The 26,206-nt window shown below is 37.2% G+C and overlaps 3 protein-coding genes across 4 annotated transcripts; all 3 read left to right on the forward strand.

The window, feature by feature from the left end:
• Positions 1–8,305: 8,305 nt before the first annotated feature.
• On the forward strand, positions 8,306–8,872 carry LOC130722290 (histone H4). Its single transcript, XM_057572975.1, has one exon. The coding sequence runs from the start codon at positions 8,384–8,386 to the stop codon at positions 8,693–8,695; it is 312 nt and encodes a 103-aa protein (XP_057428958.1). The 5' UTR covers positions 8,306–8,383; the 3' UTR covers positions 8,696–8,872.
• A 217-nt stretch (positions 8,873–9,089) lies between these two features.
• LOC130722289 (calmodulin-binding receptor-like cytoplasmic kinase 2) lies at positions 9,090–13,040 on the forward strand. Its single transcript, XM_057572974.1, has 6 exons — positions 9,090–10,215; positions 10,329–10,570; positions 10,707–10,872; positions 11,460–11,549; positions 11,745–12,043; positions 12,300–13,040. Exons 1-6 carry the CDS (start codon positions 9,954–9,956, stop codon positions 12,621–12,623), a joined length of 1,383 nt encoding a protein of 460 aa, XP_057428957.1. The 5' UTR covers positions 9,090–9,953; the 3' UTR covers positions 12,624–13,040.
• A 5,797-nt stretch (positions 13,041–18,837) lies between these two features.
• LOC130722769 (alpha-glucan phosphorylase, H isozyme) lies at positions 18,838–26,048 on the forward strand. 2 transcript variants are annotated; one of them, XM_057573601.1, is made up of 17 exons: positions 18,838–19,086; positions 19,218–19,254; positions 19,367–19,619; positions 19,918–20,097; positions 20,720–20,896; positions 20,990–21,075; positions 21,330–21,519; positions 21,688–21,780; positions 21,997–22,175; positions 22,295–22,412; positions 22,503–22,631; positions 23,448–23,666; positions 23,754–23,957; positions 24,129–24,287; positions 24,604–24,867; positions 25,022–25,212; positions 25,649–26,048. In XM_057573601.1, the coding sequence occupies exons 3-17, from the start codon at positions 19,395–19,397 to the stop codon at positions 25,773–25,775; spliced, it is 2,541 nt and encodes an 846-aa protein (XP_057429584.1). In that variant the 5' UTR covers positions 18,838–19,086; positions 19,218–19,254; positions 19,367–19,394; the 3' UTR covers positions 25,776–26,048. The 2 variants fall into 2 exon arrangements, with proteins under 2 accessions (XP_057429584.1, XP_057429585.1); XM_057573602.1 differs by lacking the exon at positions 19,218–19,254.
• The last annotated feature ends 158 nt before the right edge of the window (positions 26,049–26,206 follow it).

Genomic DNA, 26,206 nt, shown 5'->3' on the forward strand with positions numbered 1-26,206 from the left:
GAAATCAATGATGAAGATTCTCCTGTGAAATCGCCCCCTGATGTTGTGCCTGATGTTGAGACATCTGGGTCTATGGAAAGTTCTGCTCAAGAAAAACCTGGAAAGGATTCCACTTCTCATGAAGATTCAGGTTATGCTACCCAGCCTGATATCTCTGTTTCATCCTCTTCAAAGGATGCTGATCCAAAGAATGGTAACTCTGAGGGTATCAATTCTGAGAAGCCAATCCAGGCTCCAGCCTCTGTTCAGGACATCTCTGATGATGATTCTGATAATGTTCCTCTGACTGAGTCCTTTGCTGATAGTGTTGCTGCGAGGATGAAGAAGAAAAGAAGGGGTTCTTCTTCTGAAGTCACTCCTACTCCATCCAAGAAATCCAAGTCTTCACCTATAACCTACAAGTCACGACAGGCCAGTGTGAAGAGTAAGGGAAAGCAAAAGGAAGACAAGACTCCCACTGAGAAGAAGAAGAGGAAGATTCCAGTTGAAGTTGAAGACTCTGAGTCAGATGTTGAAGTCGGTGTCCAGGACATTCGGTCTTCTGAGAAATAGAAGTTTTCTGGTAAGCGTATTCCTCAGAATGTTCCTGCTGTTCCTATTGATAGAGTGTCTTTTCACTTAGAAGAGAATGTTCAGAAGTGGAAGTTTGTTTGCAAGAGGAGAATGGCCAAGGAAAGGGAAGTTGGCTCTGATGTTCTTGAATGCAGAGATGTTATTGCACTTATTGAGAAAGCAGGTCTGATGAAGACTATTCAGAATGTTGGAAGGTGCTATGAGAAGCTTGTGAGAGAGTTCTTGGTGAATCTCTCTGTTAATGTGGGACTTCCTGATAGTGCAGAATTCAGGAAAGTCTATGTGCTGGCTGAGTGTGTGATGTTCTCACCTGCTGTGGTCAATCAAGCACTTGGAAGAAGTGCTATTGAATTTGTTGATGAAGAAGTGTCCATGGATGATGTTGCCAAGGAGCTTACTGCAGGTCATGTGAAGAAGTGGCCCAAAAAAAAGTTGTTGTCTACTGGAAATCTCAGTGTGAAGTACGCTATCCTTAACAGGATTGGTGCTGTAAATTGGGTTCCTACTCAGCATACCTCTGGTGTTTCTGCAACGCTTGCCAAATTGATCTATAGGATTGGCAAGTCTATTGCTTTTGATTTTGGAACTTTTGTGTTTGAGCAGACATTGAAGCATGTTGATACTTGTGCTGTGAAGCTGCCTGTTTCATTTCCTTCACTTCTTACTGAGATCATTCTAAAGCAACATCCTCAGATTCTCAGGGCTGATGATGTGGCTATGTCTCGTGGAGTTCCAATCACTCTGGATCAACGTTTGTTTATGGAGCCACATGTCCTAGACATTGCCTTACCAACCAGCAGAACATCTGCTCCTCCTGTGACTGAATCTGGCACTAAGGCCATAATTGCTGAATTACTGGAAGTCTCCAAGGCTTTGCAGGAGACAATCAGGGTGAGCACTGCCAGGAAGCTCAAGGTTGATGCTTTGCTACTCAAGCTGCAGGAAGAAGAACGCCATGGTGGTGAGCAAAGGGCTACTGCTACAGCTGCTCAGAATGAGAGCAATGAAGAGGAGAAAGGATCTGAAGAGAGTGCAGAGGAAAGTGCAGAAGGATCAGGAGAGGATTCCAGTTCTGAAGACTAGTTTGCTATGTTCTTTTGCTCTTTTCTTTTGTTTTTGGATGTATTCGTGCACTCTTTACAAATTTGTGCTAAAAAGGGGGAGTAGTTTGAAGAAGTTTGCAGAAGTTTGTTTGAAGACCTATGAAGACCTATGGTCTGTAATATTTTGTGCTACTGTTATGAAGACCTATGATCCTACTGTGAAGTTGCTTCTGTGCAGCCTATGTGTGTTTTACTAGTGTTAGCTTTGGTATGTTTAATTTGAAGACAAGTTCAAGACAATGGCTATGTTTGTTTCAAGTGGCATTTTCTGGTGGATAGCTTATGTGCTGCTAGCTTCTGATAGTAGTATTTCTGATACGTTGATATTCAAGCTGATCTATTTTGGTGTCATCATGTGCTAAGGCCTGATTGTACTTCTGGTTGTGTGTTTGTGCTGCTAAGTGTTTTGTTCCAACTATGCCTTTTGAAGTATGGTAGTTGGTTGTGTAGATGCATCAGTTGAGGGGGAGCTCTAACTAAGGGGGAGAATTGTTTCTCTAGTTTTTATCCTCTCTGATTGTGAGTTTTTTAGACAAAATTTGACAAAGGGGGAGATTGTTGGAACATGTTGCCATGCATTTTGTCAAAACAACCGATTGTCGAAGCAGATGCTGTGGCATCTGACCTCGTGAAGCTAGGGCATCAGTCTTCAGCTTGTGTTTCTATTGTGGGCCCTCTGAAGATTTACTGAAGATATGTTTTGAGTTACTTGAGGAGCAAGTATCTATTCCATAAGGGTTTTAATTGTTGGATTGTTATTTGTTGAAACAATCTTTGTTAAAAGATTGATTTCTATCTTTACTTGTGCAATAAGAAACCAAATCTATCAAGATTGCGTTTTGAATTGCTGTTGCTGGAATCTGTTTCTTCAGCCCATGCTAACCCTAAAGCCCATGCTACCGCTGCTGAAGTCTATAAAAGGATGAAGACCTAAAACATGAAGACGACGGAAGCTAATAGAGAGAGATCAAGTGTTTTAGGATTTGTGTTTGTGCTTTGTCCTTTGTTAGTAGTGAATCTGTCTTTGCTCACTGATTCTATAAAGCAAAGAGAGGTTATGTGTGTTTGATTGCGTTCAAACTCTACTTGTTCATTGTGTTCACCAATCACTGTGGCATTGATTGAGAGGAAGTGAGAGGGGCTCTCATACTTAGGTTGAGATTCTAAGTAGAAATACACTGGGTAGATTAGGAAGTGAACTATGAACTGAGTTGTTCATGAGTGTCTGTAATTCCTGAATCTTGAGATAGTGGATTTCCTTTCTTTGGGTGCAAACCCTCTAGACGTAGGTGAAAGTTTTTCACTGAACTGGGTTAACAATTACTGTGTGTTATTGTTTTTGTTGTTAAGTTCTGTTTTACTGTTAAGCGGTTGTCGAACCTCTTGTCCCAGCATCGTGCAGGACAATCGTATCAGAGGGAACCTGAATTACAATAGCCATAAAATTATAGAGTGAAGCACTATTATACTAGTTTCAGCGTCTGTAGTGATGATTTAGTGACTCTATGTCGTGACATTTTTAGATGCTGCAACAATATTATTTCGTCTCGTGCAAGAGTTTGCCCTTGCAATATGTGTATGGATAACATAATTTTATTATACACACTACAAATAATGTATTTAACTATTTAACTCTTATTTGTTTTGTTTGCATTAATAGATATATATCACTAATTGGAATTAGTGTCACAAGTGTGAGTTGTTGGTCTAGCGGTAATCACGTTCCTGTTGTGTGCTGGACCTCAACGGATCGAATCCTAGAATAATATACTTTTTAATAGCTGCCGGATATTCACACTTATTTTTACTACTTTCCCGCGTAAACTGGAGCCAAAACTTATGCCTGTGTTTGAAATTCCCGCCCTTTATTTAGTGCCAACTCTATGTAAATTATTTTTCAATTATTATGTATTTCAAAATTTCCCTCCAAGAATTCTTAAATTTTGCCAGTTTCCCGCCTAGTTTGTAGCCAAGAACTTAAGTCTGTATTTGAAATTGTCCCATTTCATATTGAAGTGCCACATTCCTCGAATTTATTGTTCTAATATTTTGCATTTCAAATTTAAAAATATTGCCAAATAAATAAATAAAAATGGTACTTTTCATTTTATTACATATAAATCCTTTTATTTTCCTTTAGTAACTAAAGAAACAATAATATGACATAATATATATAGCAAATTTATTAAATAAAAAGCATAAAGAGATCATTAAAAACAAGAACTGTATTTTACACTTCCAAAAAAGGGTTGATCAACTAACTGGAAATTGTCACAGACACAACACAACCACATAAGAGCTAACAAAACCATCAAAGTTAAACCAAGCCACAAAAGGGAACAACTAAGGAAATTGTCTGTCAAGTTAACACTAGCCCCATGCCAATAAAACACATCCGATCATAATAGTAGTTACAAACTGCGGAAATGAAAAAATATTCAAAGAGCTGAAGAAGTGGATCCAGGGCCATCTCTTTTCCTCTTCCTATAATTGAGATCGACAATGGCATCAAGTGAAGTGGATATTCCAGAATGGTCAGAGGAGGAGTCTGATGAAGAGCGAGATTCCCGATCGGTATCTAAAAGCCATGGAGCATCAATAATGCTTATTCCACGTCTCTCAAGATAATCAATTTTCATCAGCTCTGGGTCTTCTCAACGAATCTGGGACCAGCCAAGAAATGGTTTTGGACCCATGTCCATCAGCAGGCGAGTGATTATGAATCCGTAAGGAATGTCATGACTAGTGTTCACCCGCATACGCTTAAAATGCCCATACACGAGGTCCACAGGGTCTAACTCACGATTCTTTAGGACGTGATAAATTATGAAACAATCCAATTCACGGACATAGTGGTGTTGGGTAAGCCTAGGACAGAACACATTTACTGTCAAAATGTGAACGAGGTTTGCAGCAGGGGGAAAGGTAGTGAACTTTTGTGGCATCCTGATCAGAAATGGATTGTCTGCCATACAGGGTTTGGCAGATGTCGGCATTGTCGAGTTCACATCTCCAGCCCTTTTCAAATTTAGCTCCACTGCTTCGGGCTCTCAGTAACTGAGCAAGAGTATGCATGTCAAATGACAATGCATAGTCTACAACTTCACTTGAGAACCCTATTTCCCGATCAAAGTCTGCACCTCCCCAGAATTCTAAAACCAGCTCCAGATAAATTTCCCCATACGAAGCAAAGTTGATGCATGTGAATGATGATGATGCGATTTGTCTGGATCCTGGCAAATTCCACGATACGATCTCATCCATGTCAAAGCAAAAAGACTTGCATATAGTTCGGGCAGCCATTTCAGATATTTTGACTACAAAAAAAATTGAGAGCATGTGTGTTAGATTGCGTATATATATGTTTATACATGGCAACCCTGATATAATCATTTGGCTTAACAAAAAAAAAATGGTAACCAATCCCTAAATCATACACAGATATGATCTCTAAATCCATATAACAGACACATATTGGCGTTGTATAATGTAGCAAAATGAAGATAGGAAAACATGAAGAATGAATTCAACAATTAAGGAAAGCCCTAATTCCAGATAAGGGGGGGAAATGTTTCCACACATGGAATTAGCCAGCCATGCTCACAACTGACACAGATATAAAGGAACATTTTAAAGATAGCAGATTGAATTAAGGTAATGATAACGAAATTATTCACTAAATCTAATGAAGGCCCTAATTCCATAAATCCCTAATGCCAGATAAGGGAGAAATTTTCATACTCTACAGTGTTGGCAGCCATGATGAAAACAAAGACAGATAAAACAATTAAAGAAAGCTCTAATTCCCCAAATCGCTAATTCTAGAAAAGGGGAAAATGTTTCAAAACATGGAATGATGACAAACCCAGATAAACCATGCACTCATGAAATTGGAAATCAAGAACATCGATTTCTCGTCAAAATAAGAAATACATTTCAAGCTTCAAACACCAATTTACTCTACCTTACGGAACTTTGAGGTTAATAAGGAAAATAATAACGTAAACCCCAATTTGAGGACAAGATGAACAAGAAGATATTTGAAATCAAACACTGAACTAGTTTATTGTACAGAACTTTGATAGGTGAACTAAACGAATAATAATCATGTAAATCGTAATTTCAGAATAGGACGAAAGGCAGGATGGTACCTTGAACTTAAGAGCTCGTTTACTGCGTAAAGTTTTTGCTTTGCATGTTATAAGCTTCATAAACACTAGGGGGAGAGGCACCATGATTGCCAAACGATGTGAGTTATCGACTGGCTTGAAATGGCAATAGCACGTATTGAGATTTTTGAGTAGGGTTTGAAAAGGCGTGTCCGCAGCCACAGGCACAATGTTTAACACACCAATCAATTAGCCTGTTTCGCTTATCCAAAAAAAATCAAGGAAATCAATTAGCGTGTTTCATTACCAATGTAAATATGCAATCATGATCATGATCTGGTCTCACCCTTCAAACTTGTGAAGGAAACTTGTCAAGGAAAGGTCTTGACTTCCTGATAGAGTGTTTTTGTGGGAAATTTATCATCAGAGAAAACGTGTGAGAGGAGAGGAGGGGTTGCAATTTGCAAATGAGATAGTGTCATTTTGTGAGGAGTGAGAGATGTTTATATTTTTATTTTATTTTAATGTAGGTTTCAATAGAATATCATTTAATTTTTCTTGCACAAAAAACTCAATATATATATATATATATATATATATGTTAAGGCTATCATTTTCTTTGGACAAGAAAAGCCAACATTTTCTTCTCATTTATCAGAATTTTCCCCTTTTTTCTTCCCATTTAATACTGGGCAGCAAGGAAAATGTTGTGTTTGGATAGTTTAGGTGGCCTCTATTCTGCCTTTGAGTTTTGATTTCTTTCCCTCTCTTCTCTTGTACAATTTGGGTTTAGGGACCCCTAGTACATCCTTAAAATGAATATTTTGCTTATTAAAAAAAACATAAAAATTGGGGATTTGCATGCCCTGAAGCCAGTTATGATAATGCATTAACAATGTACTTCACAATCAGCCAGTTGAATCGAATCAGACAGTTGAAATACAATACGAAAGAAGCTTCGTAATGCAAATAAAGGAGTGAAAACAACCAGAGTACCTTGGTAGTGATAAACCCTAAACCATAAACCAGAGAGTACCTTTGTAGTGATAATGGCTGAATCGTGTGTTGATCTCAGCGGTGGTCGACACCTTTGTGGTGATCGGGAATGGCTGAATCGTTTTCTTGCAGACAAATGGAGGAGTTTACGAATGACTTCAATTCGATCTTCGGGCAACAGTAGAGATGTTATGGCCGTCGTCGGCGAAGTGACGGTAGAGATGAGCTCCCACCGTTGTTGCAAAGTCTGAGGGAAATTAGGGTTCTGAAATTGATTTGGGATTTTATTTGTATGTTAGGGTTTGGAAATTTATATTGGGATTATAATTCGAATGAATATAATTCATTTTCACTTTCATTTTCGGTAAAATTAGTAAATACAAATGTATAATTTAAGGAAAGTTCAGGGACTAAAGTGCGAGAATGGAAAACTTTCCCTGGTCAAACGCTGACAGTGCAGAAAATGACACAAGTTAGTTTCCCATTGTGCCACATATGTGTGGCATCACCGCCTCCTAAAACGGGAGTGGCACGAAAATGCTCGCCTTTTAAAATCACAAAAACTTAGTTTTATTCACTTAACCGACACATCACCTATCTTGTCATCTGCCACATCATCTTCCTCATGAGGTATTAGATGATGTGAGTATGCCACATCAGTTTTGTCAATTGTCAACACTTAACAAAGTCACCCATACTCCTAGCTTTCCATAATTGTAAGGGTGAAAAACTATTTTTTTCCAACCATGTACATCAAAAGTTGCTCATTTTACAATAATCAAAGTCTTATTTAACCCAAAAAAAAAATAGGGAGAGAAATTAAGTGAAATGTGATGAATAAGAAAGTAAAGTGTGAATTTATAATATTTTATTAAGCAAACCAAATTGCAGGACCAAATGAACGATTGCTTTAATTTAATAATTGATCAATGGATTGGTATGTGATTAACGAACTAGCTTGCATAAGGATGAGAGCACTAATCTGAATTTCAGCATGTAACCGTTTTCTTACGACATCCATATAGATAAAAGTAGGAACAAGAAAAATTTGTTTCATATAAATTGTTATTTTTAATTTTAACTATTCCCTAAAACAGTTCTCATATATTTGTCTTTTTTTTTTAAGTCAAAATCTTTTTACTGTGAAACATATATTCATATAATTTTTTTTTTGTGAATGGTAAAAATATATATTCATATAATAATTCACAAAAAAGTATATTCATATGATTTTCTTGTTTTTGTTTTGAACAACAAACTTTTAATTTTATTTCTAAAAATGTTTTTAGTACTCAGTTCTCAAAATTCAAAAATCTCGCAGTCAGTGTTGATCCGCCCACGCCCTTTAAAACAACATCTAACCGTTAAAAAATATTAATCGACGTTCAGTACTTCTCCTTGTAACCACCCACGGATCACGAATTACAACCCTCGATTACTCCTAATCCAACGGCAGAGATCAAATTTCAAAAACACTCAGAACCTTTCTCCTCCTTCTCCCGCTCCAATAAATACCCACGAATCTCCCCCTTCATTCTCACTCATTCTCAATTCAAAACCCTAATTTTAACTTTCTCGGAAAATTTCAATTTTCTCGGGAAAATGTCTGGTCGTGGAAAGGGCGGAAAGGGACTCGGCAAGGGCGGCGCCAAGAGGCACAGGAAGGTGCTCCGCGACAACATCCAGGGCATCACGAAGCCGGCGATTCGGAGGCTGGCGAGGAGAGGCGGTGTCAAGAGGATCAGCGGTTTGATCTATGAGGAGACTAGGGGAGTGCTGAAGATTTTCTTGGAGAACGTGATTCGTGATGCGGTGACTTACACGGAGCATGCTAGGAGGAAGACGGTGACTGCTATGGATGTGGTTTATGCTCTCAAGAGGCAGGGAAGAACCCTCTATGGATTTGGAGGTTGAAGACTATTGGTTTTACTTTTTTGGAGAAGAATATGCATATGCATTTCTCTATTTGCTTGTTCATGGGTTGTGTGATTTTGTGAAATGTAAAGCTGAATGTGATTGAAGCATAACCAATTGTAGGGTTAATTGGAAATTAGGGTTTTCTAGTGAATTATAAATCAAGTTTCTGTTAAATGTGTTTTCTGATTTCTCAATTTTCTTCTGGTGCTTTGATCATATATATGTTAACAACTCTTGATTGTGTTTGAACACAATGCATTTTCCACAAGCAGTTGATTTGTATTAACAATTGTGTCGAAAATTTATCTTACAAGGGTAATTTGATGTCTCTGAAAAATAGCTCAAGTGGTATGAGAGTTAGGTATATAAAAGTTAGGTGAGTTTGAACGCTAAGGAGAACTAATTTACTACTAACAAAACAAACAAGGGTAATTTGATAACTCTTTGACTAGGTAAGTCCTAGGCTATTCATATTCTCTACTCTGCAACTTCTAAGCAAAGGGGAACGAAGATCAAGTAGTAGAAACCAACTACAGAGTAATCATAGGTTCAATTGCTGACTCTAGTGTGTTTTCTTTGTTCATGTTGAAGTCATGGTTCAACTAAACCTTTATAGATTAAATGCGTTATCATCAAATACATGCGTTTTTCTGGGTCTTCAATTAGTTCCGTAATTGTCTTCTCTTGATATCTGGAAAGTGCGTGCCAATTTCCAGGAATTGTCAAACGGGTTGGTAACGTGCTGACAGCTTTGCAAACCCATCCGGTCAATCTATACAATTTCATAGTCCTCAATCATCAATCGTTTTTATTTTATTTTTATATGAAGCAAATAAACACAATTATCACAAAGTATAATACATACATATTGTAGCACTTTAGTTCAAATAATTTGATTGATAACTTCGCTGACTTGACCCATTTTATAGGAATAAGTAAATGATGTATCCTTTTTTCACTATTTTGTATTTTCCATTTTGCATTTCATGAAGCCGCGTAGTGAATAAGAGGTCCAATTCCAGCTAGCCGCTGACTTGGATCCTTTGACCTGGTGGGTAGGACTTAGATTTATAAACAACATACTCTTCTTGCAGGCCATTAATTTTCATTGGATTGGAACAAAGAGCTGTTTTTGGCAATAAAATAATTCATAACATCAAAAACAACTTTGATAGTTAGAAATTAGAATTAGATCATCTCCCTCTTAATTTTTTGATACAAGACTAATGATATTGGATAGCAATAGCTTCTGCTAATGAAGAAAACACCAGGTCCTACTTTGCATCAGTCTAGCCAAAGAAAAAAGAATCATGGTCTACAAAATAGTGGTGCAGTCAATGGCAATGGCACAAATGGACACAATCATAAGAATCATGCTTCCCCATCATATTTCAAATCTGCTTTCAAGATAATTGCAAGTGTTTTTACATTGTTTCTCCCTGGGAAAAGAAAAACAGCCCAAGAAGCTGCTGAAAATCATGATAGGAAGAACACACAAAAAGTCAGAGGAGTGCCATGTAAGTCTGATGAAGTATTGATTAATTTATGTATGCTGTGGTATTGAGATTGTGAAAACTGATTTACATAGTTATGGGTTTGCCAAAATTGAGATTTTTATTGGAATTTGCAGCTTCAACAGAAACATCATATGATAGTTCTAAGAATTCATCAAAATGGAAGTCTTCTCAATCCTCTGGATCATCAAGCACTCCAAATATTCAGCTTGGAAAGGGAAACTTTTCCTTTGACGAAATTTGCAAGGCAACAGCGAAATTCTCTCCAGATAATAAGATTGGGGAAGGTGCGTTTGGAACGGTATACAGAGGGAAGCTTAATGATGGAACCCTTGTGGCTGTGAAGCGTGCCAAGAAGGTATGGCATAAAGTTCATCTTTTTACTATTTCAACCTGTAGAAGCAGCTGATAAAGAATCAAATTCTTCACATATGATTTTTTATTTTTTTTTTAATTATTGTCAATGAGCCTGATGCTGTGAAATTTCTTGACAGGATGTACAAAACAAGAATTTAGCTGAGTTCAAGAATGAAATAAGCACCTTGTCAAAAATTGAGCATCTGAATCTTGTGAGGTGGCATGGATATTTGGAACATGGAGATGAAAAGATCATTGTTATTGAGTATGTTAATAATGGAACTCTCAGGGATCATCTGGATGGTAAGTCCAGGAACCGTCAGTCACCGATCACATAGAAAATCTTACTTAGTGAAGATGTTAAATTTTTGTTTGAACTCTTACATGCATTGTGTGTAATATCTATTTTCACTGATCAATATAAATTTGATTTATATTTTATAATATCTAGCTTTTACTTCGTGTGAAGATTAATGCAACTGGAGATATAACTTTTCTGCATTATTCTTGCATAATTAATAGTAGTATATTGGTGACTTGGTGTCAATCTTTTCATCTGAATTCTGAAACTTTTCAGAATGTTTTAGCTGCACATTTCACCTCTTGTAATGTGCTTCAATAGCATCACCATATTTCTCTCTTTGCAAACTCTGTATTATTGTTCAGTAAGCAGTGATTTTTCAGGTGAAAAGTGGAGAACTTCTTTAGTGTATAAATAACCTGTCCTAGGTGCATAATGTTGCGTGAGGTGGATGTTTAGATAAAGGTCTTGGCAATATATATACAAACCTATTCTTCTGCAGTGTATATATTCTCTATAGGTATACATTAGCTTTATAATCAATTGCTATAGCCTATAATGACATAGAAGTTGTCAATTTTTAATGCAGGAACACGGGGAAATGGACTAGAAATTGGCGAGCGTCTAGACATAGCAATTGATGTAGCTCATGCAATTACATACCTTCACATGTATACAGGTATGTGTCTTGAGAACTAGATTAGGAAGGACAAAACACGTAATGACAAATTTGAGTTCCTTAATTGTTGCATTTTATCTTACTATACTCAGGGCATGCTATTTGAATTTAGTCTTGTTTGTGCTCACAATGTCAATGTCAAGTTGAGAGCATTTGAATGCCTGAGGCTGAATGTGTGTGTTGTTTGAATGACAGATCATCCAATTATTCATAGAGACATCAAAGCAACAAATATCTTAATAACTGACAATCTAAGGGCCAAAGTGGCTGACTTTGGCTTTGCGCGGTTGGCTGCAGAGGACCCAGCTAAAACTCATATTTCAACTCAAATTAAAGGAACAGCTGGGTACTTGGATCCTGATTACATGAGAACACAACAACTCTCTGAAAAAAGTGATGTTTACTCCTTTGGGGTGTTGCTTGTTGAAATGATGACAGGAAGACATCCAGTTGAACCAAAGAGACCCCTTAGTGAAAGAGTTACAATTAAGTGGGTAAGTATATCAAATCTCCTAAACTTAATGCAGAACAACCAAGATAGTATTTTTACTTTAATGCAAAGCTATGATTTGTGTTCTGTTAATGAGCTAAATTAGATATGCAAATAATATGAAATGTAAAGCGTAAAATCCATACCTTTTCCTTTGTTTTCCTTTGTATCTTATGATGATCATGACAATGACAGTGAGAGGAAATGCACTTCAATGAATCACTGAATTGACTAGATACACATAATTTGCTTGTGTCCAGGCAATGCAGATGTTGAAACAACGAGAAGCTGTGATTGCCATGGATCCAAGGCTTCGGAGAGGTCCGACCTCAAACAAGGCTGTACATAAGGTTTTGAAGCTTGCTTTCCAATGCCTGGCACCAGTGAGACGAGCACGGCCATCCATGAAGAGTTGCGCAGAGATTCTATGGGGCATCCGCAAAGATTTTAGAGATAAAGCTGTTTCTCATTCTCCCTATGGAGCTCCCCATTCTGCAGATTTTGCTCAGATAGATTCTAGGAATAATAGGCATGTGTCACATGGTACTAAAGATAACAAACAGTATAAATTTGTCTCTGCATAATCAAATTCAGTTGTGAGATTTTTTCATTGATTGTATAGAATCAGATAATCAACATGTCTTATATAGCTCTTGCTTGTATCATGTCCATTACCTAAAGCTGTAAGTTTCATGAGGTCTTTCCCTCTTTCATTTTGAAATTCTCAAAGGTTTTAGATTGTGGTAGAGGGTTGCATTCTCAATGGGCTTCTATAGCTACATCATTTATGGGCCTCAAGTTACTATGCCAATTATAATTAGTTATTATTATTTCTATGTTTATTTCTAGTTTATTATTTAGATCATGTTCTAGAATATTCTACTTTCTATGATGGTGCCACATGTAAGGTCACCTTTCATCCCTTAGAGTGGATAGTTAGTATAAGTTGTATGGATTCCATTATGAAAGATTAACAAGAAAATTGACAAAGTTTTATTTTATCTTCTTTTCTTAGTTTTCTTTTGATTTTCTTCCTTTGATTTTACTTGGTAGAGTTTCTCTCTACCAATTTGGTGCTTTCATCATTGATCTCTTCCTTCCATTGCATCATGGTGCTCAACTATGATGTATTATCATCCATCCTTTCCGCACAACGTGATCCCCGATCCATCTTCTACAGTCCCCCATCTCAGCCCAATACATCACCTTATTACTGTCACAATGTCCCATCTTATTACCCACAAACACATTCAAGTCTGCAGCTCTCGGAGTTCAATGGAGAGAACCCTGAATACTGGTTGTTCATGGCAGATTGCTATTTCCTTCAAAATCCCTACCCATGGGAAACACGGTTCCAGCTCTTGGCAATACATCTGGGTGGCAAGGCCCTGACATGGTTCCGATTGAGCCACCAACAGATCCATAGCTGGGAGGAATTCAAAGTTGTGTTCCGATTGTACTTTGTCTACAACAGACCCAACGGATTTTCTACAACCACAGTCAAATATGGGTTTGAGAAATCTTCATTGGTTGAGATTCAGAGAAGCTCTGAACAAGTTTCTCCTCATAGGGTTGTTTTCAGTGAAACAACACTGGAGGATGGAGCTCAGCTCCCGTTTGAGGCTTCTTCAGACGTGCATCTCCTACCTGAGGTGGTTTCTAGGGTGGAATTGGGTAGTGCAGAAACAGAGATTGAATCCCACGAGTCATCTACATCCGAGGACTCCTCTCTCATCACTACCCCAGTTGATTCAACCCCATATGCAACAAGGTCAGATGCTATTACTCCTGATGTAAACAAAACATTTGTTTTGAAAACAACTGACTTAGTTCTTAGGAACCCCCGCCAAGTGTTTGGAAATTTGCTTGAGGGTAAGTTTGTGCAGAAAAATAATGAGGCTCAATTTGAAAAGCATTTTGACAAGTTGCTTATGCAATTTCACAATTCAAGCACTACTGTTGATGTACAAAAAATTGGGGTTCCATGTCCTAAGGTGTTTGAGAAAATGCTTGTGACAAGGAATACGAGGATATGTGTTGATAATACTTTTGAAAAGCTATTAGAAACATACATCAACCTATTACTTGACTGGCAGAGGATGAGACCAATGAATTTGACATCAGAGATTGCACTTTCATCATTATCTGGACCTGGTATGAAACTATTTGATCCTGGCATTGTTCAAGTGGTTGCTATGTTAACTCTGGTATTTGATCAACCTAACTATGCTGCTATCTCAAGACATGCTACAAGAGATTCAGTTTTGCACTACTCTGCCTTTGGAGGTCAGCCCAATGCTTATCCTATACAAGCCACACCTATGAGATTTTCATTGTGGAAAAGCTATGGTCACACGGATTTTGATTGGGCATCCATAGCTGAACTTATTCTCAGCTCTATGTCTATCTCTATGGCAACGTCATGCGTTCTATCTAGCCAAGAGGGCAACATACCTACAAGGTCACCTGGTACAATCCTTGAATTGAACTCTGACTCACTTCTCATTCCAAGAGACATAACTCATCGAATCCCGCACCATATGTTTGATAAAATGCATGAGAAGAAACTTTTGAAGATACTTGCTAATACTACTCATTTTGAAAATCATGTTGATACCGCATTACATGAAATGATTATCACACTGTTTGATCCTGGAATTCATGTTGTTGTTTCCATTTTAGCCAATGGTAACTTGGCTATATGTGCTACTGATAATTTGAAGTTGATTTACCTTCATCCTGCTACATTGACCTATGTTACTCAGACATCTACAGCTAATATTTTTGACTGGCCTGCTAGGCATTTTCATCCTGCTTGGTTAAGCTCTTGTGATATATCTACTGCTACCAAGGTTGATGGTGAACTTGAGGCAAGAACCTCTGCTCTGGGACAACTTGCTATATTCCTTTTAGACTCCTATCTAGCAATTGGGACTACATTTTGGATCAGTTCTTCCTCACTAGCAGGAGAAGCTATCTTCAGCTCCAAAGCACATATAACACAGTATAAATTGACAAGAGGCTTACTGTATTTTGAGGAGGGTTTGCTCAAACCTTTTCTCCATGATTCAATGCACTCTACGACAACATATCAAAGCACTTGTACGCAGTGTGATTGTGCTCCATTGGTTGTGATCCACTTACTTTTCCCTGTTCCAAGCTCCATAGGGACACATTGTCAAAGACCACGGGATGCTAGGCATGAAGAGTTGAATTCCCATTTTCTTTCACACATGGGGTTCGTGCATCCCACTTGGTACATGGAATGGGAAATTCTTTTACCCACGGGCCCTACCTCGGTAGCATATAATTCATTTGGCAATGTGGAAACAAATTGGAACAAGGTGTCTTTTATTAGGCCATGCACACATGTTCTTTTGCTGCAAACAGCATTGCTCTCTTATTGCAACTACCATGATGAAATGCTTCATAGCCAAATATGTGGAATCTGTTTTTGGATGGGCCCAATTCCAAATGATTTTCCCATGTTGAGCCTACTAGCATTTTCCATTCCTCCCACAACAACCTTCCTTATTTCTTTCTGCGTCCTGGAGCAAAGGTTGGGGCTCACTCATGGACTTGGCCCAAGTCTCGGTACGCTCCTCACATGGATCCTTCTCGTTGCTTGGCGGGCTCATTTTCTCATCTTTGAGGACTTGCAAACACAAACTGTGTCTGCGTACTCTTTGTCATTAAATGTGGCAGCACCTAAGCTCTTCGATTGGTCCAGCTTTGCTGCACAAACCGTGTGGCTTGAGCACCAGAGAATTAAACTCTTACAGTCACTGCTTGCTTCAGTGCTTCACAATGTCACATATTGTTCTCTTCTTACTTGGATTCTCATCCTTGCATGGCTACCCCACTTGTTCACAAGGGGTCAAACGAAGCTTGCTCACCATGCTCAACACTCTTTCAATTGGGTCTTTCTTATATTGGGCTGGTCTTACAAGACTTCCCTATGTCCACCACTTGAATTGTCTTTCCAACAAAGCTTAATAGCGTGGCTAGGCTTCCCCATTGGCCATGAAATTAAATGGCGTGAACTTCTTGCTTCATGGGACAGCACACAAGGCATTTTTTGTTACTACACACCACATCAAGTCACTCTATTGGCCCTTCATGCTACCTTGGTGCTTTCATTTAACATGACAGTTACTTCTTTTCCTGGACTTGGCCTCATTGACATTACTCTCCTAGCATGGATCTTTCTTGTTGCATGGCTAGCTCACTTTTCCATCCTTGAGGACAAGGATGTTTTCAAGGGGATGGTAATGGTAGAGGGTTGCATTCTCAATGGGCTTCTATAGCTACATCATTTATGGGCCTCAAGTTACTATGCCAATTATAATTAGTTATTATTATTTCTATGTTTATTTTTAGTTTATTATTTAGATCATGTTCTAGAATATTCTACTTTCTATGATGGTGCCACATGTAAGGTCACCTTTCATCCCTTAGAGTGGATAGTTAGTATAAGTTGTATGGATTCCATTATGAAAGATTAACAAGAAAATTGACAAAGTTTTATTTTATCTTCTTTTCTTAGTTTTCTTGTGATTTTCTTCCTTTGATTTTACTTGGTAGAGTTTCTCTCTACCAGATTGTTGAAGATTGCTTTGGTGGCCTAACTGAAGTGTGATTGTGAAGTAAGGGAAATCACCGCTGCTTGGATGTTAGTATATGTAGTTGACTGTGGCATCCTGTATGTTGTGTGGCTTGGGGTGTTGTGAAAGCTAGACTAAACAGTGAGAATCTACTCAATGGCTTAAATTAGTATGATTGTTGTTTGAGGCAGATATGGTTATATTTGTTCTTTGGTACATGGTCATTGATGAAAAATGTGCAATTGACATGGAGTAATCTCACAAGAAGCCAGTATTCAAGGGTCTTTAACCAAGGTAGAAGAAGACTTTTTTTTTTTGACTGGAGGTAGAAGAAGTCTTTGGTGAAAGGGAAAAAGAAGAAGTCAAAACACACGATTGACTTTGGGGCTAAAGATCATAGAAACCAATCGATGTTTAACGTTTTAGTTTAGAGTCTGGATTGATTTATACTTGATAAATTTTTAAGTGTAAACTTGATTAATTTAATTGTTGAATTTTGAATATAGATAAATTGAACTTTAAAAAAATATAGATAAATTGAACACCACAAATATATAATCTAATAATATATAAATAGATCAACATTTGATACAATCCGGGAGTGAATTATGAATTAACTTGTACGACTTTCATGAACGAAATTTAGCATTCACTATTTTTATTGTACTCACTTGAAGAAATTCTAAATAGGTGATGATGTGTTGGATGGCATTGATTTCGACATTGAACTTGGATCAACACAAAATTGGGAGCATCTTGTACGTTTTCTCAAGGGTTATGGAAAAAGATTGTATCTTGGTGCTGCACCTCAGTGCCCAATTCTTGATAAGTTCTTGGGCACTGTCGTTTTCGGGGTCTTACCCCTCCATGTTACCAAAATAATATATAAATATTTATTTCTATTTTAATCACATATTATGCATTAAATAATAATATTAAATGAAATATTAGTTAATTAAGTATATAAAATTTTATAAACTTTTATAATCAAATAGAGAACAGATCTACCACCACCGAGCGTGTAAGATCAACCCGCACTAGATTGTTTTAGTTGACATAACTTAGCTAGAACATAATCGACTTAATGGAAGATACATGCGGTCCTCTCATATTCACTTTTGTGAACAATATTAATTTGATTTGCTTATTGAATAAATAGTGTGTGTAATCTCTTTTTAATTCTATTTTCATTTCCTAAAAATATATTTCAATTCATTTTGCATACAATTAAAACTAAAAAAAAAAATCTTCCTACTCATTCCATAATTTAAAAAAATGAATTTGTTATTTTTCATATCATAATTTATTTTTCAAAACAGTTTGAGAATTTGTTTGGACGTCCTTGAAGATAGCTCAAGTAGTAAGAGTCGGTGATCATATGGTTCGAGAAAATGGAGGTCCAAGGACCAACCATGGTTGACTTTAGTTTATCTTTCCGATGTAGAAAAAAAGGAATTTGTTTGTACATAGCATAACTCATTAGGTTCTTTGCGGGTGTGCCCGGAGGTGACCCTATGGCAGCAGAGGTTCGAGCAATGCAGTTGGGGCTCCAGCTTGCTTGGGACAAGAATATTAGGAAGCTTTATTGTGAAACCGATTGTTTGGAGTTGGTCAAAGTCCGTCGTGGGAGAATCATTGCTACTATGGCAGCAGAGATTCGAGCAATGCAGTTGGGGCTCCAGCTTGCTTGGGACAAGAATATTAGGAAGCTTTATTGTGAAACTGATTGTTTGGAATTGGTCAAAGCCCTCCGTGGGAGAATCATTGCTACTATATTTTTGCAAGAGAGCTTCAGGACATTCATCTCCTTCTCTATCGTCGATGGGTGGTTCGTGTTAGACATATTCCGAGGGAGGCTAATGGGTTGGCCGATTGCATTGCAGGCGAGGGTGCTCGATTGTAGTGTGGCTTCACAAAGTTTGTGGATCCCCCAAGCTTTGTTGATTCGTTTCTGTCTAAGGATCTTTTAGCGCTTTAGTTTTTTTCTTGTTTAGTTTTCCATGTAAAAAAAAACCTAACTCATAAAAAAAACAGAATATTAAAGCAAATAAATAATCATATTTTTCTGCTAAAATGAGAAAAAGAAACATGTGAAAGCGTAGCTTGCACCAACGTTTGTATCCATGTTCGTGAAGTGCAACCGCTACGATCAAACCGCAACCTTTTCCCTTTGCTACAGCTTCCATTGAAAGCAGCCACGTGTCTTCCTCATGGCCGTTCCGAAACTATCTTCTGATCCTATTGCTCTTCTTCCATCCCAATGCTGAATCTAAGTGCGACCCACATTTTCATGTGACTCTTTGCTCCCTTCAATTTCACTCCTCTTAATTTTTTTGTCAACTTCCATAAGAGTGAAGAAGAAAAACCCCCATTTTGTGTGATATTTTCTTCTTTTTCTCTCACTCTATTTCAGTCCACTTGATGGGTCTCTGTCTCACTTGAGGTATCATTTGGAATCATATCTTCTGATTCTCTTTTGTGGCCTAGCAATAGCATTCCTTGAAATATCTTCTGTTTTTATTTCTTCTTATTAACCTCTTATTTCCTCACTTGCCCATTTCTTCAATTCTTAAGCTTGATAGAGTTCTAACATTGCTTGAAGTTGGAAGTGGTAATTTTCTCTCAATTGGGGTGTTTTTTGTTCATGATCATTTTGATTGATACTGTGTAAAGTTTCTATTTTTGTGACAATTGGATTAAATGGGTGAAGGGATTTTTTTTAGGTGACAGAAGAAAGATAAGGATTTGGAAATGGCTGCTAAAGTAGAGACTAATGGTGGTGGTGGTGGTGGTATTGCGTCTCCAGCTTCTGATAAAGTTCCAGCAGTGGCACATCCATTAGCTGAAAAGCCTGATGAAATTGCATCCAATATCAGTTACCATGCTCAGTTCAGTCCTCATTTTTCCCCTTTCAAGTTTGAATTGGAACAAGCTTACTATGCCACTGCAGAGAGTGTCCGTGATCGCCTCATTCGGGTATGAATGATGATAGACTTCTTGAAACTGGGATGTTGATGACTCAATAGTGTTTTGTTCATATAGAAGCAAACTCTTCCTATAGGAATATGCATGCGTTTAGCTGTCATGGTAATGTATAGTTATAAATTAATTGTACCACACTACCACATAAATTACATAGGAATTACTTTTTCAAATTTTTGCTAATATTTTGTTCTTTTCTCTTAACTGACTTAAGTCCTGGGTTACTATAATTGTATCTTTTGTTTGGATAGGACTAATGCAGTTATTGTGCATTGATGTATAACAATTTCAGCAATGGAATGAAACATACCTTCATTTCCACAAAGTTGATCCCAAGCAAACTTACTACCTATCAATGGAGTTCCTTCAAGGTCGAGCTTTGACAAATGCTATTGGAAATCTTAATATCCAAGATGCATATGCTGATGCTTTGCGCAAATTCGGACTTGAACTTGAAGAAATAGTAGAGCAGGTAATAAGAAAGCTGATGCATATGCTGATGCTGGTGCTTTGCGCAAATGCTTTATGTCAATTTTTTTCCTTGAGCATTTTGTTTTAAAATTAGTACAATCCATGTAAAACCATTTAAATTGCAAACCAATTGTCAAGGATACAAGGACGGTCTTTCCTGAAAGCACACAGACTCACTTGCATCTCGGACACCAAGCATTAATCGATATAAGAAAGAAAACATGATTTATTGTATCAGACAGTTTGTTTGTTCTTTTAATTCCAGGAAATTTATCAGTCAATGTAAAACCATGCAAATTTGAAGCATAATTTTCTTGTGAAGAAGATTAAAAAGAAAAACAAATATACATAGGTAAATAATCTAATAAGGCATCTTATGCTTCTTTGTTGTCAAATTATGTAATTGATATGGAATTAATTCAAAATATTTTGCATGAATCAATTGATTTCATTCTCTCAGTTTTAATCATCAAGGAAAACTTGTAAATTTGTAATAAAATCAACTTCTCATTTTTCAGAATGAAAGTTTCTCTCGTAGGTGACATTGCTTCATATCTATGATTGATTTTGATATCTAACATGTAAAAATCTAATTCTGGACCCTTCAACATGAACCTTTGCAGGAAAAGGATGCAGCACTTGGAAATGGTGGTCTTGGTAGGCTTGCTTCTTGCTTTCTGGATTCCATGGCAACACTTAATTTGCCTGCTTGGGGGTATGGTTTGAGGTATAGATATGGGCTATTTAAGCAGAAAATCACCAGAGAAGGTCAGGAGGAAGTTCCAGAGGACTGGCTTGAGGTTTGTTCTATCTCTTTTCTTTTTTTAATTTATGGAACTATATCACTTATGTCATGGGATACTGATTCATTAAATCAAATGGAAATTAAACAGAAGTTTAGCCCCTGGGAAGTTGTGAGGCACGACATTTTGTACCCCATCAGATTCTTTGGAAATGTTGAGGTTAATCCTAATGGAAGGTAGATGTGTAAACCTACTGAGTTACTTTATGAAATCTGTCATATGCGGCTTTGGTACATGACTATCTATGACAGTAAATGCCAATGTCTTTTTTCCTTCCAACTTGATTAAAATGTAAAAACAAGCTTTACTTTATTAATGACAGTAACAGACCACATCTTGTTCCTTTTAGTCTTGATTCAAATGTAAAAATAAGCTTTACTGTATTCAGATAAAGTGATATAAAAGTACTAACAGTTTGGTTTAATGCCAGCCGAAAATGGGTTGGAGGAGAAGTTGTGCAAGCCCTGGCTTATGATGTGCCAATTCCTGGATACCAAACCAAGAACACCATCAGTCTCCGCCTCTGGGAAGCAAAAGCGTCTGCTGAGGATTTTAATTTATTTTTATTTAATGATGGGCACCATGAATCTGCTTCAGTGCTTCACTCACGATCTGAACAGGTTCGTATTAGTAAAATTTCTCTACTATTTTACATTTATGACGAATAAGAATGAAATACATACAGAGATGCACATTTCTTTGTAATTATAAGATCTTAGAACAATTACTGTTGATTTTTGTGTCTCCCCATTTCTTGTAAAGCAGTTCTATTTAAATTTTCTATGTAGATATGTGCGGTCTTATATCCTGGGGATGCCACAGAAGGTGGAAAACTTCTACGGCTGAAGCAGCAGTACTTTCTCTGCAGTGCATCACTCCAAGTAATTTAATTCCATCTGATAATTTCCCATATTTCTCTTTGGAACAAAGAATGCACTCTGATTTCAATGGCATGGGTATTTTTAACCAGATAATTAATTAATTTCGGCCATGGTTACGTTCTTTGTGATACCCAAAAAGCAAAAACAATTTAGTTACCTCTTTTGATCGACACACTATTCTTACTGTTATTTACTACTATCATGGACCAATTGCAGGACATAATTTCCCGATTCAAGGAGAGGAGACAAGGACCCTGGAACTGGTCTGAGTTTCCGACAAAGGTTGCTGTACAATTGAATGATACTCACCCAACTCTTTCAATACCTGAGTTGATGCGATTACTTATGGATGATGAAGGGCTTGGTTGGGATGAAGCATGGGATGTGACATCAAAGTCAGTGAATTGTAAATTGTTGCATGGAATGATTATTTGCCATTTCTTTCTTCAACTTCATGTCTATGTTTGTGGTGTATTGTTGTATTCCTCACTGTTAAAATGCGATGCTGTATCAGGACAATTGCTTACACAAACCATACTGTCCTCCCTGAAGCGCTGGAGAAATGGTCTCAACCTGTAATGTGGAAACTGCTTCCTCGCCACATGGAAATCATAGAAGAAATTGACAGGAGAGTAAGTTTCTCTTCTTCCTTGTTCCTCTCTAATAGACTCCATTGATGATATACAGATAGATTTAATGTAAAAATCATAAAATGCTTGCAGTTCATAGCAATGATAAGTAAAACCCGGTTGGACCTTGAGGGTGAACTTTCCACCATGCGCATCTTGGACAATAATCCCCAGAAGCCAGTAGTTCGGATGGCGAATTTGTGTGTGGTTTCAGCTCATACGGTAAGTGATTCACTTATTTGAACTCCAAAGGAGAGTCTCATCCACCTTACTTTTCTTGTCTTCAGAGTTCAGTCCTCTAATTTTTCCAAAGTCACCAAGGTTACTATATTGTTTGAGGACAAAATATTAAACCAAAAGCATTTGAACAACTCTAAATTAAATTCCAGAAATTGTTATTCTAGCATGTACGTTTCCTGCATGTTATTTTATTTTCTGGAATACTTCTTTGCAGTCAAGAAACTCTACTAACACACCAGTGACGCCACATTACCTGGTTCAAGTGTTTCTCCAAACTCACCTAGTGCTCCAATAGTGTATTGTGTATTGGAATAAAGGCTAAACTGAACATTTGAAATGAATGTAAACCGGAGCCTTGTTAAGATGTTACTCTACCAAGCACATTTCGTGAGTTTATATTAAACTTATGATCTTTGTTCTTGGAAGCAGCAAACCTCAATTAAGTGAATACCATAATGCTACGTTCAATTGTTATTTAGATAGAGAAAGATATGTTACAATATGAATTTTTGTCCTCTACCATCTCTTCTAACCATTCATCTAATGTAAAAACTATTGCTCGGTAAAAGTTGTAATCCAATAATTAAAGATGGGCTATGCAGTTGCTTCAAAATTATGAATAAACTATCCTGTCTAAGATAAGGAATATGGATGGGTCTACATGACTGCTTTCCTAATATCTAATTTTATTACTTTATCTAATTTTTTATTATTAATTTTTTTTTCTCTGTAGCCCTGTTTTCTATATTTGTGAAATTGAGTTCAATTGAAATTTATTTGGTGCCCATCTATTTGTAGGTGAATGGTGTTGCTCAATTGCACAGTGATATATTGAAGGCGGAACTATTTGCAAACTATGTTTCAATATGGCCAACAAAGTTCCAGAATAAAACCAATGGCATTACACCCCGAAGATGGCTCTCTTTTTGCAGTCCCGTGCTAAGCAGGATAATCACTAAGTGGTTAAAAACTGATCAATGGGTAACCAATCTTGACTTATTAACAGGTCTTCGACAGGTGAGTACCTCGACACTTCTCTGCAGTTAACTGATTCCTATTATTGCTGCATTCTTACATTCAATTTTTTTGTGTTTTTCCCTGTAGTTTGCTGATAATGAAGATCTACAAGCAGAATGGCTGTCTGCAAAGATGGCTAATAAGCAGCGCTTGGCACAGTACATTCTGCAGGTGACAGGGGAGAGCATTGACCCTGATAGTCTATTTGACATTCAAGTCAAGCGTATCCATGAATACAAGAGGCAGCTACTAAATATTCTTGGTGTGATTTATAGATACAAGAAGTTAAAGGTATGTGAAACAGTCCACTGTTTGATTGAGTAAATTTATGTGTTGGAGATATAATATAAAACATTCATGTGACTTCACCCAAAAGCCTTAGCATTTGGGAGTGTTGGTCCTAGCATTATACAGAAGATATGATCCATACTGAAGGTACTCCTTATAACTAAACTGTAATAGGAGATGAGTCCTGAAGAACGAAAAAGTACAACTTCGCGCACTGTGATGATTGGAGGAAAGGCATTTGCCACATACACAAATGCTAAAAGAATAGTCAAGCTGGTCAACGATGTTGGTGCTGTTGTGAACAGTGATCCTGAGGTCAATAGCTACTTGAAGGTAACATCAGTACCTTTTTAGAAGTTGAAAAATTTAGATACTCTTTCAATTTTGAAAGTTTAAAAACTAAGATAGTAAGTGCTTTCTTTTTAGATTATCATACCTATCTGCTTATAGTGATTGAGGGCAGGGAAGTTGATTGATAACGGTTCCATTTCAGGCCCTCAAAATTAAATGTTGTACCGAATACCATAGTAAAAAAAGCTATGTGATACCTTATTTCCTGCCAGAGATAAATTTCTGATCTTGCAGAAACTTGATTTAATGCTTATTGATAAACAAAATGTAATCTTTTCTTATTCAAACTTGTTTTCAGGTTGTGTTTGTCCCAAATTACAATGTGACTGTGGCAGAGGTTCTGATTCCGGGAAGTGAGCTATCCCAGCATATTAGCACTGCTGGCATGGAAGCAAGTGGCACAAGCAACATGAAATTTGCTTTAAATGGGTGCCTTATTATAGGTACATTAGACGGAGCTAATGTAGAAATCAGGGAGGAGGTTGGTGAGGAGAACTTTTTCCTCTTTGGTGCAACCGCAGAAGATGTTCCCCGACTGAGGAAGGAAAGAGAGAATGGATTGGTATGCAGTTACCTTCCTTCCAATTACATGTTTGGTTGCCAATTATTTTTGACAAATGATCATATAGCCCTTCGAGAAATAAGTTCCTTGAACTTTAAAATTTCAAAGTTTCTATCTAAAATCTTTTGTTGACATAGTTTTTTGTCACTTATAGTTCAAACCTGATCCTCGATTTGAAGAGGCGAAAAAGTTCATTCGGAGTGGGGTGTTTGGAAGCTATGACTACAACCCATTGCTTGATTCTTTGGAAGGAAATTCTGGTTACGGTCGTGGTGATTACTTTCTTGTTGGTTATGACTTCCCAAGCTACATGGATGCTCAAGAAAAAGTAGATGAAGCATATCGGTAAGAACTTCTTCATGTTTTCTTGTTTTAAGCTGTCTCCAAGAGTTTATTTGAACTTATCTTAAATTATAAGCACTTGTGCATGTGTTTGGGTAAGTTTATGGAAATAGTTTATGACCTATGAGCATGTTTTCATGAGCTGCTCAAATTAAACTATGCGCTATTTTGAGTTTATTTTATCAAATAAGCGTTTATGTGGTAAGGGCTTATTTCCATAAGCGCTAAATTAACATGGTTTCCCAAAGGCATCCTTAGTTTCATCTTAACTAGTTTGTGATTGAGATGAAGCTCTTTTTAAAAAGTTACATATCAACCTATTACTTTGTTGAAGCAAAATTTTCATAGGGGAAGCTTATTGTGAAGTTGACTTTTACAATTCTCATCCAAAAAATTGACCTCTAAGTGTGAGTTTTTATTTGTATGTTTTGCATTGCAGTGATAAGAAAAGGTGGCTAAAAATGTCTATCTTAAGCACGGCTGGAAGTGGAAAGTTCAGCAGTGACCGCACAATTTCTCAGTATGCAAAAGAAATTTGGAACATAGAAGAGTGCCGTGTTCCATAATTTCAGCTGGATCCTCTTGCATTCAAGTCTCTGTATAGTAGAATGAGCAACAAGTGAAGAGAATGAATAAAGAAGACTACAGTAGCTTTCTATTTATGATGCAGTGTCAGGTTTCAATTGCAGTATAATAGTGGATATTTGCTTCTGACAACTAGAGCTTTCCATGTGCAAATAATGTTACTTTTCAAGTAATGTCGAAATTTGTTTAGCCTTCCAAATTGTGTACTGCTTTCATCTTGTTCAATAAAGTTCTTTCTTTCTACCAGGTTTAAATGCTGCAGTTATTGATTTTAGCCTTAGAAGAAAATTTGACTGAACCATTTGCACCTGGTGCATATTTTTTGTTCTTTTCCGGGGATTGGTGAATAAATTTTAACCGTGGTTCAGCCACAAGCGTGTTTACCTTGTAGGGCTCGAGAAGCTGTGAGACA

This window comes from Lotus japonicus, chromosome 6 (genome assembly GCF_012489685.1).
Source record: "Lotus japonicus ecotype B-129 chromosome 6, LjGifu_v1.2".
Taxonomy (NCBI): Eukaryota; Viridiplantae; Streptophyta; class Magnoliopsida; order Fabales; family Fabaceae; genus Lotus; species Lotus japonicus.